This window comes from Vanellus vanellus (genome assembly GCF_965231255.1).
Source record: "Vanellus vanellus genome assembly, chromosome: 1".
Lineage (NCBI taxonomy): Eukaryota > Metazoa > Chordata > Aves > Charadriiformes > Charadriidae > Vanellus > Vanellus vanellus.
The window spans coordinates 43,019,080-43,032,515 of NC_138905.1; the positions used below are offsets into that span (position 1 = coordinate 43,019,080).

Genomic DNA, 13,436 nt, shown 5'->3' on the forward strand with positions numbered 1-13,436 from the left:
GGACTGGGTTAGTGTTACGCAGGGGAGCTCACATCGACGCAACAGCGAGAATATTCCCAGTTGCAATATGCCGCCCTGCAACTTTGCAGATGAAATTGATTATTTGTGCTGTCAGCCCCCTTCTGCTCTATTAAAATTCAATTTTATGGTGCAACATTCCCTATGGACATGTTTTGTCATTTGTTTCCAAGACATACTGGCAGCACGTACGTGCTTCTAGCAAATGCTGAAACCTAAGATAAATAGCTTATAAATTAGCAGCAGAAGGCTATAGTATAATAAACTGCTTACTTTTTTGTTACCATATAATATGTGACCATTTGTAACAGTTTTAAAACCCAGCTATATGCTCATCTATTAAATACCATTCTGTGTGCCAAACCTTTTAGTTCCACTGTATTAAAGTGGGAGTGAGCCTTTTTTCTTTTTTTTTTTTAGGACCGCTGAAAGCATCAGCAGTAAATGAAGCCCAAGGTGACCAAGGTCCTAATCCTGCAAGTTCCCAAGCATTGCCACTTCCCATTACCATCAAGACGTGTGGTTAGAGTGCTGTAAAATCTCTCAAGTGGTGCCACTTTTAAAAATAGGGGATGAAAGTGTCTTAAACTTTGAAGCAATTCAAGGGAAATCTGTCTCATCACGCTGTGGGAATCATCAGTGCTATTTTGTCTGTGTTACCTCAGCATATGAAGGGAGATAACACAGTCATTGCATTGAAAATATCTTAGCATCCAGAGACCTTTTTTTCAGAAAAGAATCGTGAAAGAGGGTTAAATCACCCACTTCTCTCTGGAATTATCTACATTGCCCACATTTTGTGATGTTTCTGGTCCGGCATGGTTTTTGATTTTCACCTGCAAGCTCAGAAAGGCAAACTTGGAATAGTGCGCCTGTAGATTTCCATCCTCTCCTAACGCAGATCTTTGCAGAGCAGATTAGAGCTGCAGAACAGGGCTGTCAGCTTTAATGTGACAGCTCAGTTCTCCTGCATTTATTCTAAAAACGGTGCCACTGGTTCATTTCCTACAGCTCCCAGACTTGTCTATACTGGCTATACACTTCATATACATTTCAATGCCTTTAGCGATTCCCAAGCACATCATCTAAACGTACAACTTTCTGAACCCCAGTTTTCTTCTTTAAAAGAATTGAAATTTCATCATGCATCATGATGTTTAACATCTTGTACTGAAAATTAGTGATGCATGTTTATGTTTGCAGTCCAGACTGGCCATTTCATCCAAGCCTGCTGAATGTTTGCTATATTTTACTTAATTTTAAAGCCTAATTGTGGGGATTATTTCTTCATTTAGTAGCTTCAGTATTCTGGCAGTCAGTATATGAATCTAATAAAGAAAATCCAACCCTAAAACCACGTCTATTTTTTCCCCAACTGTATCAATGAGTCAGTAAAAGAGATTGCTGCTTCCCACATATCCTTGCTTAGTCAAGGACAGATAACTGTTGGTGCTACCACCCTTTCCCATTGAAGCACAGCCTAGTTTATATCAGCACCTATGCATAGAGTACTTGTCTGTGTGCAATTGTTATCAATTCATCATAAATTCAGCAAAAACCTAAATAAGGTGGTAATTCATGCAACATTTTCCATCACAATTTTGAAAGCTTATTATGAGTGGTGTTGGCTTATTTTGTCTGTCTTTAATTCCAGTAATCCAATAAATCTAAAATACCTGCATGGCATGCTTTAAGTACTTCAAACAGCCAATCAATTGTTTTCTTTAAAAAAAGCCAAAATTCAAAACATAGAGAAATAAAACATCTCCCATGAAAAGCAAATGGTCACCCCTTAAGTTGTCAGGCAGTTGGACGAGATGATCATTGTAGGTCCCTTCCAACTGAACTGTCTTTGGTTTCAGGATTATAACACAAAAGTATTCTACAATCATGCTATTTGTAAGAGCGTCTTATTACTGTATGTTTGGACATCACTTTAATTACTGAAAATTATTTGAATTCAGCTAGCAAATTTTCATTTATAAAGGGGAAGGGTGTTAGTCTATCATGCTCCTCTGAGCTTGATTTAGAACTGAACAGGGAAAATATTTACTTAATTTGATATAAAGTACCAAAACAAATTAATTTATTGGCTTTCATCCAAAAATGGTAACTTAAACTCCTAACTGTGATTTTTTTCCATATTTTATCATTCAGCCTGCTTCAACCTCAATTCCTGAGGTAGCAATATTTCCATAAAAGGACACCATAGTTGAATCATAGAATCATAGAATGGTTTAGGTTGGAAGGGACCTTGAAGATCATCGAATTCCAACCCCCCTCCCATAGGCAGGGACACCTCCCACTACACCAGGTTGCCCAAGGCCACGTCCAGCCTGGCCTTGAACACCTCCAGGCATGGGGCCTCAACAACCTCTCGGGGCAACCTGTTCCAGGGCCTTACCACCCTCATGGTGAAAAACTTCTTCCTAATGTTTAATCTGAACCTGCCCTCTTCCAGTTTAAAGCCATTCCCCCTCATCCTATCGCTACACGCCCTACTAAACAGTCCTTCCCCAGCTCTCCTGTAGGCCCCCTTTAGGTGCTGGAAGGCAGCAATAAGATCACCCCAGAGCCTTCTCTTCTCTAGGCTGAACAGCCCCAACTCTTTCAGCCTCTCCTCATAGGAGAGGTGCTCCAGCCCTCGGATCATCCTTGTGGCTCTCCTCTGGACACGCTCCAGCAGGTCCATGTCCCTCTTATGTTGGGGACTCCAGAGCTGGATGCAGTACTCCAGGTGGGGTCTCACGAGAGTGGAGTAGAGGGGCAGAATCACCTCCTTTCACCTGCTGGCCACACTTCTGATGCAGCCCAGGATACGGTTGGCCTTCTGGGCTGCGATCGCACACTGCTGGCTCATGTTGAGCTTCTCGTCAATCAGCACCCCCAGGTCCTTCTCCTCAGGGCTGCTCTCCAGCCATTCCCTGCCGAGCCTGTATTTGTGCTTGGGATTGCCCGACCCAGGTGTAAGACCTTGCACTTGGCCTTGTTGAACTGCATGAGGTCGGCTTGGGCCCACCTCTCCAATATTTATTGCTTCATTCTTGTTAATATCTTTTTAAAGTAGTGAAATAACTATTAATTTTATTTTATTGGTTTGTTATTGGTTTTCAGTTTGGCATTGAGCTCCTACCTCAGCAGCTGCCTGTGTTTCAAAAATCCATTCTTTGGACATGGTCTGCACCTTCTCCAAAGGCAGCTTGAATAATCAACCCAATGGACGCAAAGAAAGGTCTGGGAGAACAAATGGACAATGAAAACAAAAATAGGGAAAAAAAGTTCATAAACTCTAATTGAGTCTTCAGTTTCAAGTCTGTTCCCTTACAAATGTGGAGCATAATCCAGTATCAGCTGTTGTACAGGGCTGCAGCACAGTCGTCCCAGCTTTCCCCAAAGAATGAGCACAGGCAGATGTGTTAGCAGAACCAACTGGTACGTGTGGCATGTTCCTGGATGTGCTAATGAAAGAGCTCTAGGGCAAAACTCGAAAGAGACTAACAGACTCCAGTAAGTTAAAAAATATTTTAGTAGACCTATTAGATACATTCAATCTAAGTGGCAAGAACACTAAGTAATAGCAACTTTGACTATAATGAACAAAGGAAGAAGAGATGGTGCTTTGACATTGAAGACAGCAGCAAAGTCATCCATGAGTATGATACGGTATCAAGATCAGATATTCCAAACACAATGAGTGGGAAATAGAAGTGCATTGTCTTAAAGGGAAAAAAGTGGGCACAAAAAGTCAAGTTAGATAAAACCACTCATTTTCTGTCCTTCTAACTCTATGATTCAGTGCAGAGTTTGTCAGCATGTGGAACTGCATCAGCAAAGGTATCACCTAGGGAAATAATATGATTGCTTCATGTCACTCAGGTGTGTCGCGGATGGAAATATTTGACATGGTTATGATTTAGTAGTAATTCAAAATTTATTTAATGATTTGAGGTAGATCAAGAGGTTGAATTTTACCAGTACTTAATCGTTAACCGATTTAAGGATTTACAAGATGATTTAACAAAATGATTGAACAGTGACTTAATTAGAGATTTGAAAATTACAAGATTCACACTAACTTACTATAAGGTATCCCAAATCAATATATATGCATATGAGCACAAACATACAAACACACACCACTCGCGGGGTCGTACACACACCCACAGGTTTTAACTGCTAGGATCAATGGTCCCTTTGCAGTGGGTGACTCCCGTGAGCCAACGGGTGCCCCTTTTGACTCCTTACACCCACACAGATAAATGGACAGGAAGTATTTGGATCCAGTAAAATATAAGATGACCCACACTTGTAAGAGCTAATGTGTATGTTAGAGACACATGGATAGAGAGGTGGATGAAAGAGAGGCTGGCCTATAGATAAAATTTCCCTTTTCTCAAGTTAGGAGTAAATACTTACAATGCACCGGCTTTCTTCAGCGGCCAATAACTGAGGCTCGAGAGGGTTGTCTTGCCCCAGCCTTTTAATCCTCAAGGTGTCTGCCTGAGCGGCATCTCAACTCAGGGGTGATGCTGGTCACAGCCCGCTGCAGTCCAGAAGAGCTTAAAGGGTCTCACTAGAATTGCTACTTATAGGGTCGTCGTGGTTAGAAGAGGCCTAGCTAAGAAGCGAAGTTGCTGAACAAAATTAGTTCTGTTTTACTTCAAACCAGGACATGGGTCCGAGATAATCAACCTTCATCAGGTACTTTTCCACTCCGGCCCAACTCAGACATTGGGATATTCTGGTACTTTCCACCAGTTGCACAAGCCCAGAACTTGCTAGATCTTGAAGTTCTGATATCACTCCCCTCTTTGGGTCACGATCCATATATTGTCAGGAGTGATTGATTACCATTATTCCCAAGCAACAGAAGTCATGGGAGCCAGGTACGCTACGGGGTTGCCACAGTGTTCTGGTCCATTACCCTTCACCTTTTTTCTTTCTTTTTATGTTGGACCATTATGTGTCTCAGGTAACATTCTGGTCCATTTTATTGTTAAGTGGCCCACGTGGGGGGGAAATCGTGCCAAGCATTGAGTGGCCTAAAGGGGCAGGAGGGTGCACCATCACAAAGGGCTGTACATATTTGCTGCTACTAAGATTATTTTGGTGGAAAAGAAATACACAATAAAATGACAAAGCCACCAAAAACCTAAGAGCAAGGGTGCTATACTTAATAGCAGCCTACACTTAGTGCTCACCGCTCTGACTCTGTTCAAGTACTAAATAATGGTTCTACTAAAAACCTGTATGAAAAGCATGGAAAGTGACTGGAAGAAGCTATCCAGAAAGAGATGTTGCATTCACAGGCTGAACTCCTTACTGTTTTGAAATCACAACATTAAGACATTTAGTATTCCACAAGCACAATTTACTGGGTCTCTTTTAAGACCAGCAACCTCCTGGAGTGGTTCTAAGGGAGCAAGACGCTGCGTAGGGAAAGAACAGATTTCCTTGGGCAGATTCATCCTGTTCCATACTAACAGCCCTGCCAAACACCTACCACCTGCAGATCAGTAGACAGTATTATTGCCTGCTATCCCATCACAAGAAGCTTGCTCCCCCTCCCCCCCCAACAGATTTGCTCAGGAGGAGTGGGGAAGAAGGAGGCTTTCCCTTTTAGTACCCCGTCCATGCTGTGTACGCTCCACGTTACAATGGTTAAGGGAGCACCCAGACATTAGATAATAGTTCCACTGGGATTTTTCCAACATTTTTTCCCCTGTTCTAGGAGGATCGCCGGTACTGTACGGTACTTACAACTGCCTGGCATGATATACAGTGGTATTTGGGAAATAGTAAAGGATGGTATAAATAGACACTGTGTCTGACTTGCCTCTCTTCACAACAATGTAAATCAAGATGACCACCACTGAAATTCAGAAACACATCACAATAAAACTGCTGTAAGAGCGCTGTCAGGCTCTCTGATGTGATCCACAGAAACAAAATGCCTAATGTGGCCACTGTGGCTATTCCTTTTCACTGGCTGTGCAGAGAAGAGGAGCCTGACTGTGCTCAGTAGCGAGGCAAATCACATCACCCACTGCTCTCTTGTACTAACAGCGTGGACTGACGTGCAGTGACGCATTACACAGTCACACAGTCAAGTTGCTGCTGTCTCCAGCCATCCTGGCTGACAGATGCTGCCACCTCCAACTAAGGACACCCGATCCCCTCATGAATCCCTCCTGAACTGCCACGGCTTTCAGCCCAGGACGCTGAAGACTCATGTTACTTTAGAAGAGAAGGCTGAAGCCTGCAGTGGTTCAGGATCCGACCCACCACGAGATCTGATGGCTCTGCCTTCCAGGAGAGTGACCTCCATCCAGAGGGTGAGGCAAATGGTTGGGAGCAAAACCAGGTTTAGTCACTCAGGTTTTATTCATGTCCATGCAACTGTCAGAGACCTGAAATATCATCACAGCAGCAGTGACTGCAGCTACAGGAGGCACTGTATTGACCAAATTCACTGTCTTTGATTTCTGGTATCAATGCTGCATATCTAATATTCTCCTAATGCGCTTGCTTTGAGAGCATTTTCAGCTGAATTATAAAGACAGATTCCATAGAGCTGTTTGGGCAGAATGACGCAAAATCAACTGTCCCCGTTTTCCCACCAACTGTGGTTTTCACTGAGGAGAAATGACTTGGATTGTCCTTATAAAAACTGGTTCTAGTTTCACTTTAGGTATCACTCCCTGCCCACCACAGAGGAAGAACAGTTTGTCACCAGTTTAACTATTTTTCTCTAAGTTGTTAAACTGTGCATTTGGGGGCATCACAGCCTATCTTAACCGCCAGAAGGTATGAAAGGAAATCCACTAATGGTGTTGTGATCCTGTCTCAGCTACAGTCACGCACAATAGAGGCACCTCTCTTCAAAAAGAAAAATGGTCATACCAACCTAGTTTTTTCTTCTTATTGGCTGGATAAAGGTGACTCATAAACGTCTCCCTATTATTGAAATTGGCTCACTGGTTTCACCTGAATTTTCCCTCTGGTTGTTTTCTGTTACTCTGAGAGAAGCCCTAGCGAGCAAGAGTTTCTAAATATGCTGAGAGCCTACAGGATGGGATTAAAAAGAAATTACTGAAGCAACTTTCACTCTTGCTGCTAGGCTTGCCTGCCAGTAGCCAAACCAGAAATGGGAGACATCCATGGCAGTGCAGTACATGAGGTGTGCTGTCATGGCTTACGGAGTGAGCTTCAACTAGGCAGACGTTAGGACAAGGCAAAGATGCTGGCCCCCACTGAGAAGAAAAACCTACACAGCCGGTAAAGAAGGATACATTTCTGAGCCCAGTGCATACTTACAGACTCAGGACTATGGTACTGCTGCAGTACTTTGCCCTGCAGAAACACGTTATGGAAATGTTTCCAAGAACCAGAAGTGGGAACAGACCAGAGAGGAGGCCACCAGGGGGATCTGTACCCACAGGCTTTCAGTCACCCAAACTGGTCCAGACTGTGTGAGAACTGGGTGCTCTCCATCCAGCAGTGAATAGAGAGAAAGCATAGACATGGATAAAACTAAGCAGAATGACACATTTTATCCATTTATTTTGGTATACACACCCAGATGGATGGGTGTCATTTCCCATACAGAAGACACAAGGCTCAAGCAGTAACTTGATTAGCAAATGGAGTGTAGATAGCGAATAATAAAGATAAATTACTCATTCTGATCTTAGCCCCTCTGCACAGATATTCAGAGAGCAGGAACATGGTATGGCTCCTCCAGGTATTTTAGCCCCTGACAGTGAAGCTAGTTTTTTGGGGTGACTGTGCAAGGGAAAATTTCAGAGGGGCCTCAGTATGGTTGCAAATCCACCTTGTGATGTTTTAATTAGACAAGGATTAATGAAACCATGTGTGAAAAGCAACGAACAAACACAGCCTCTCTAACAATATCCATTCTTGTATGGTTAGGTAGGGTATTTTAGACTTAGCACCTATTTTTGTGCTAAGACATTCCAATATTTTCACTTTAAGTTTTGGCCTGCTAGAAGTGCTAATACTTAGCTTTAATTGCAATATTTTAATATCTTACCTTTTTTGCAACCTTTTAATTGCAAAGGTAAATGTTGTTTAATTACATTTTAGTTAAGTTGTAACACCATAATACAAAACTACTACTAAGACATGCACGTTAAAAGGTTTTTATTTCACTGTCACATTTCGCAGTTTAGTGGAAGATAGGAGCTAAAATAGCTGCACAGTCATCCCTAGTCCTGAACCGTATGTATGGATGCGTATTCTATAAATATGTCATGTCTCTGCTAAAGTTACATTTTTCTTCATTAGAAAAGGTAAAATTCATGCTGCCGTATAGAGAATCATAAGACTTTCTGCTATTTACTTCCCAGTTAAGCTGTGTGTTGGCTTACCTGAAAATTAAAAGGTGTCTAGACCTTGCGTCCTTTTTCAATGATTAAAGCCAAGCAAAACAAAGGGAAGAAAATTGGTGTGTCTGTGGTATCAGCGAATTGTGTTTTTCTTAAGTCAGACAAGAATCTAAAATCGTTCTCCAGTGCATGCCGTGTTTAGCCAATATTATAGACCTGTCCCCATTGCATGCCTGGTTTAGTAGCACTGGATGAAACCTCTTTCATCAATATGGAAAACACTTCACACATCAGCCATTGACCACTCAATGCAGCCACGCAGAAGAGCATTTTCTGCCATTGATCAACAATAATTCCTGGCATTTACAAGGCATCTTTAATCTGAGAGCCTTAAGTTGCTCTGCAATGACAAATTCTTTGAGTACCCCTCTGAATTAGGTGACATAGTATTTGAGTTACAAATGTGCAAAGTAAAACATAGAGGAGTAAGATAATTGTTCAAGGTCAGATAGTGATTTTTTTGGCAGTACAGAAAAAAACATCTTTAACCTTACAGCCTTTTAGATTTGTGGAAAACTGGTGGGAACTTTGTTAGCAAACCAGATTATTAGGTTTGTATCTGGCCTTCATTTTGCACAGATGTTCACCTGTATGTAATGACAACACAAGACAGCGAAGAACAATGTTTCCAAGCCACCCTGTTACAGATTAAGAGAGGACAGGGAATGACTGAAGTCTGGAAAACTTTTTTAACTTCTGAATCACTGCTAGCTTTTGAATGAAGAGCTCTAACGCAGAGACACCTTAGCATGTTCCCGTATTCTAGTTCTGCTGCAACTTGGTGGCAAAAGGGACACTCAGTTCTGAAGAAGGATATAATGGGCTGCACATGAACTATATACACAGACGAGGCCTCATGTTTAATGGCAAAAATTCTCTGTACAGATGTCTCTGAGAACAGAATTGATTTCAAAATGTGTAGACCTGTGAAGAACAGGGTATAAATACCTAGACAGATGTCAGGGTATGCATTTACAATCCAGTTCAGAGCCAGGGGATGAAGCATAACTTCTTCAGACTTGCAAGGAAAAATAATCTGCATAGTAAAAATACTATTAAGATTTTTGGTTATTTTATCACCCTCGCTTTTATTATAAATATGCGTGAATAACCGTTGTGATTGATAGGACTGCTATTTCTGGGATTTGCAGGGGGGTGAAAACCCTCTTCTTCAGGCAAATCAGATTGCAAATTATATCTAAGCCCTGGTACATTTAATAATATACACAGTTAAAAAAAGATCCTCTCCTGTATACTCTGTGTCTTGTTCTACTCTTTTAGCACTTCAGTACCTTATGGTTTCAAGTCTGTGCATTTAGACCTGTTTCACACCCCCAGTTTCTAAATCCTATGTCATTCTTCTTCTTCTTGACAATTTTAAATTTAAATATATTTATACAGCAAAAAGATATTTATGGTTTAACATTTTAATAATGCTGTGGTCAGATTTTATTAGTGCTTTTCCGTTACATTTTGTACAAAATAGGAAAGAGTAATGAAGAGAATACCATTGTGGGGTTTTAGGCTTATAAGCTTAATGTATTATGATACAACAAAAATGTATTATCTAAAGGTCCCTTTCTCACAAAAGCAAACGAGAGCACCATAGATATGACAATATAGAGCAGCAGTCAAACAAATGATAACATTCTCTAATTGCCAAAACATTTTTTTTTTACAAAAGTTCACTACAAAAAGTTTGAAATAAAGAGCTTTAGGATTCCTAATCTTGGCTGTATGCGTATTACACAACTTAGTAAGAAAATGACAAACCAAACAGAACCAAACCTATTTTCCTGCACGATGTAATTTGACCCCCGAATCGGCAGCAGATAGCTTGGCCATCTGGATAGCGTGTGACAGCATGTAAGAAATCACCAGTTTAATTGGTTACGAATGGTTGGAAGGAAAACCTTCCAGACGTCCTCAGAACTGCTGGGGAGGGGGGTGGTGTCAAACATTCTTGCAGCTGAGATCAAAAACCTTGTAAAAACTCCTTTCATTCTTGCCATGCTCTCTTTTCTCTACCTAAACAGGCATGAAGATAACTTCCAAATAACTGGACAGACTTTACTTAGTCTGGAACCAAATCAACATTAAGTGTACAGAGGACGTCTCCTTTTGCTTCCATTCCAAATTAGAATGAGCTTAAATTAGGCTGAAACATCTCCCAAAACCTAAATTACACTAAACACTCATTTCAGAAGCACCGATACTGCTATCTCCCAAAAGTAACGCACTTCCCCCAGACAACAAAACTGCTAGCAAAATAATCTGCTTTCTCTTCTGCTGGCGGCCGCCTGCCTCCGAGCAGCCGTCCTGAGGCCCGGAGGAGCCCGCAGGCCCCGGCCCGAAGGGGACGGGGCCCCGTTAGGCCGGGCTACCCGGGCACAGCGGGCACCGGCCGGCGGTGGGAAGGCCGGTGGGCGGACGGGCAGAGAGAATCGGAGAGCTCTCCCTCAAAGATCGGGCAAAACCAGTCCTGAGCCTCCCGGGGGAGGAGGGCGGCCGCCCCGCCGCGCCAGCGAGCCGCCGCCTGCGGCCCTCCTTCAAACCCTCCCGCAGACGCATCCCCGGGCTCGGAGGCCGGTTACCGCCCGGCGCGCCGCCGCCCGGCGCCCCCAGCGGAGGCGGCTCCCCGGCACCGCCCTTCACGAAGCCGCCGGGGAGAGAACGGGCTCCGGCCGCGGGCGGTGGAGGCGCAGAAGGGGCGAAGGAGCCGGGCCGCCACCCCCGCCGCGGGCTCCCCTGAGCGGGGCGCCAGCCGCCCCACGGCTGCAGGGGCTGCCCCCTCACCTCACCCCACTCACCCACCCAGCCGGGGGCGCCAGGGGGCGGTGCGCGCGGGCGCGCGGGGCGGGCAGGCGCGGCGGGGGCGCGCGCACTACCCGGCATGCAGCGGGCGGCGGGCTCGCACCAAGATGGCGGCGCCTCTGGAGGAGTACGAGAAAGAAGCGGGCTGCGTCCCCATCCTGCACCCGGAGGTGAGGGAGCCCCGCCGGACTCCAGCGGCAGGCGGGCTCTGGGCGCGGCCGGGACGGCGCTGTGCCGCGGGAGGAGGGCGAAGAGGCGAGCGGGCGGGGTGCGCGGAGAGCGGGAGGTGCGCCGCCGCCGCCCCCCGCTGCCGGCCTGGGTGTGCGGGGTGGGCAGGGCCGCGGCAGGGTGGAGGCCAGGCGGGGAGGAGGGCAGGGTCCGCCGCCGGCGCTTCTGTGACGCCGTCCCCGGCGGCTGTGGGTTCGGCCCGGTCCGGGGGGTGAGGCGGGTGGCGGGGGCCCGACCGCCCCCCGGCCGGTCCTCCGCGGGCAGTGCCGCCCCGGCGTCTCTGAGCAGCAGCGCTCGGTGCCCGGCCGAGATCGGCGCCCACTCCCGCCGCCCCCGAGAGGTGGTTGCGGCCCGGCAGCCCGGGGGGAAGCGGTTCGGGGAAGGAGGAATAAACGTTTCCTCTTGCGTTTTGCTGGCACTGGCCTGCGGGTCGCGCCGGGTCCCATCCAGCCCAGCGCTCCCCTGGGGTGTGTGGGCCTTATTTTGAAAGCAAACGGGGTCTGTCTTTTCCAATGTGTTGGCCAGGCAGTGGGAGGAATGTTTACAGGTAACATGTAGAGGTCGTTTCGTGTCGTATTTTTACCCTTCTTTTGTGCCACCCGTCTCTGTCAACAGCGTGCGTGCATTCTTGAGGACTAGTATAATTGTTTTGAAACGTATTTTAAACAGTTAAGAAAACCTTTTACGTGTGGAGTTGTCACCTGATACGTTAAGGATTGTAAGAATTGATTTTTCAGCATATGGAAGAGACTAGTGCATATGCCAGGCTCCAGTTTTTGCTAAACAGATGGCACTCTTTTTCCTTAAACAACATCTTAAAGACACTTTAAGTTTTCTTGATGACTGAAGAGGCTCTATAGGCCTCTAATATGTGATTGTGTATCCTACCCACTCTATGTCTCCAAATTGTGCTCGTTTACGGCTTTAAAATAGACCCGTTTGTTCTGAAGGTTAAGTAGCAAAGTGATGCATCCCAAATAAGTGTCTTCGTTTATTAATTTTTTTTAAGTGCCTTGTGAAGACTGATGCTACATGTTTCTTCAGATGAACTGGAGAAGTACCCTTATTTGCAGTGTCTGATGTTTTTCAGAAGTGACAGAAGTTTTCAATAATGAACCACACTGTTAGGTGTTGATGTTATTTGAAAGAAAATGTTCTTAACTTGTGGAAACTTTAGATGGGCAATTTAAAATTGTAAAATGGAATAAAAAGCATCTACAGGCTCTTAGAAAGCCATTGTGTTTTCAAAATTGAAGATCAGTATTTGTGAAATTAACTTTGAGTAATTACTATATAGTGAACAAAAATGTCTCAATTTAAATCGGTGACTTTCAGTAGTTAAGCAATCTGGTAGAACTTTATGCTGTTCTTCAGTGTATAAAATTGACAGTGCATACAAAAGATGGGGAAGGAAGGAAGCTAATGTATATTCTGTGCTGTAACACCAACCTGAATCTTTCAATTTCCAATAAATATCACTTGTCTAACTAGTCTTGAGGGTTTTTTATTTGATTTTTCTGGAAATGCTGGGTATCTGTATCTTATTCACAGGGTAGTATTTACATGGATTTCAGTGGGTGTTCCCTTAGTCCTTAAAATCCCTTTGTGCAGATAAACTTTGAAAGAGAAGGATGTTTTTAATGTTGGTGGTGAGACTGGCTGTTAAAAGAGCATTTCTGGAGTGTCTGTTAAAAGCTTGAGAATTCTGTACTGTAGCAGAGCTGTATTGTCACAGACCTGCCCACTGAACAATGTAGTGCATTTGTGTTCAGTCATTTTTGAAGGTCAGGGGCCTTAATACTCAGTGATTTCTACTTTTTAAGAAAATAGCACCGTGTCCTTATGTAAGTAGTGACATTGGAGCGTATAATCAGTTCTTACATTTGTATATATACAAAACTGATGCTTTTTATAGGATTGTCAAAATCTTTCCCAGTTTCTTATGTTTCATGCTACTGTTATCTGTGT

General features: G+C 44.2%; 1 protein-coding gene across 1 annotated transcript in view; it reads left to right on the forward strand.

The window, feature by feature from the left end:
• Positions 1-11,319: 11,319 nt before the first annotated feature.
• Positions 11,320-13,436, forward strand: part of ZDHHC17 (zDHHC palmitoyltransferase 17) — a gene marked incomplete at its 5' end in the record, with an annotated part of 81,295 nt that continues 79,178 nt past the window's right edge. Inside the window, 2 exon segments of the mRNA XM_082493742.1 lie at positions 11,320-11,336; positions 11,338-11,410. Of these exon segments, the coding sequence (XP_082349868.1) occupies positions 11,320-11,336; positions 11,338-11,410 (90 nt within the window).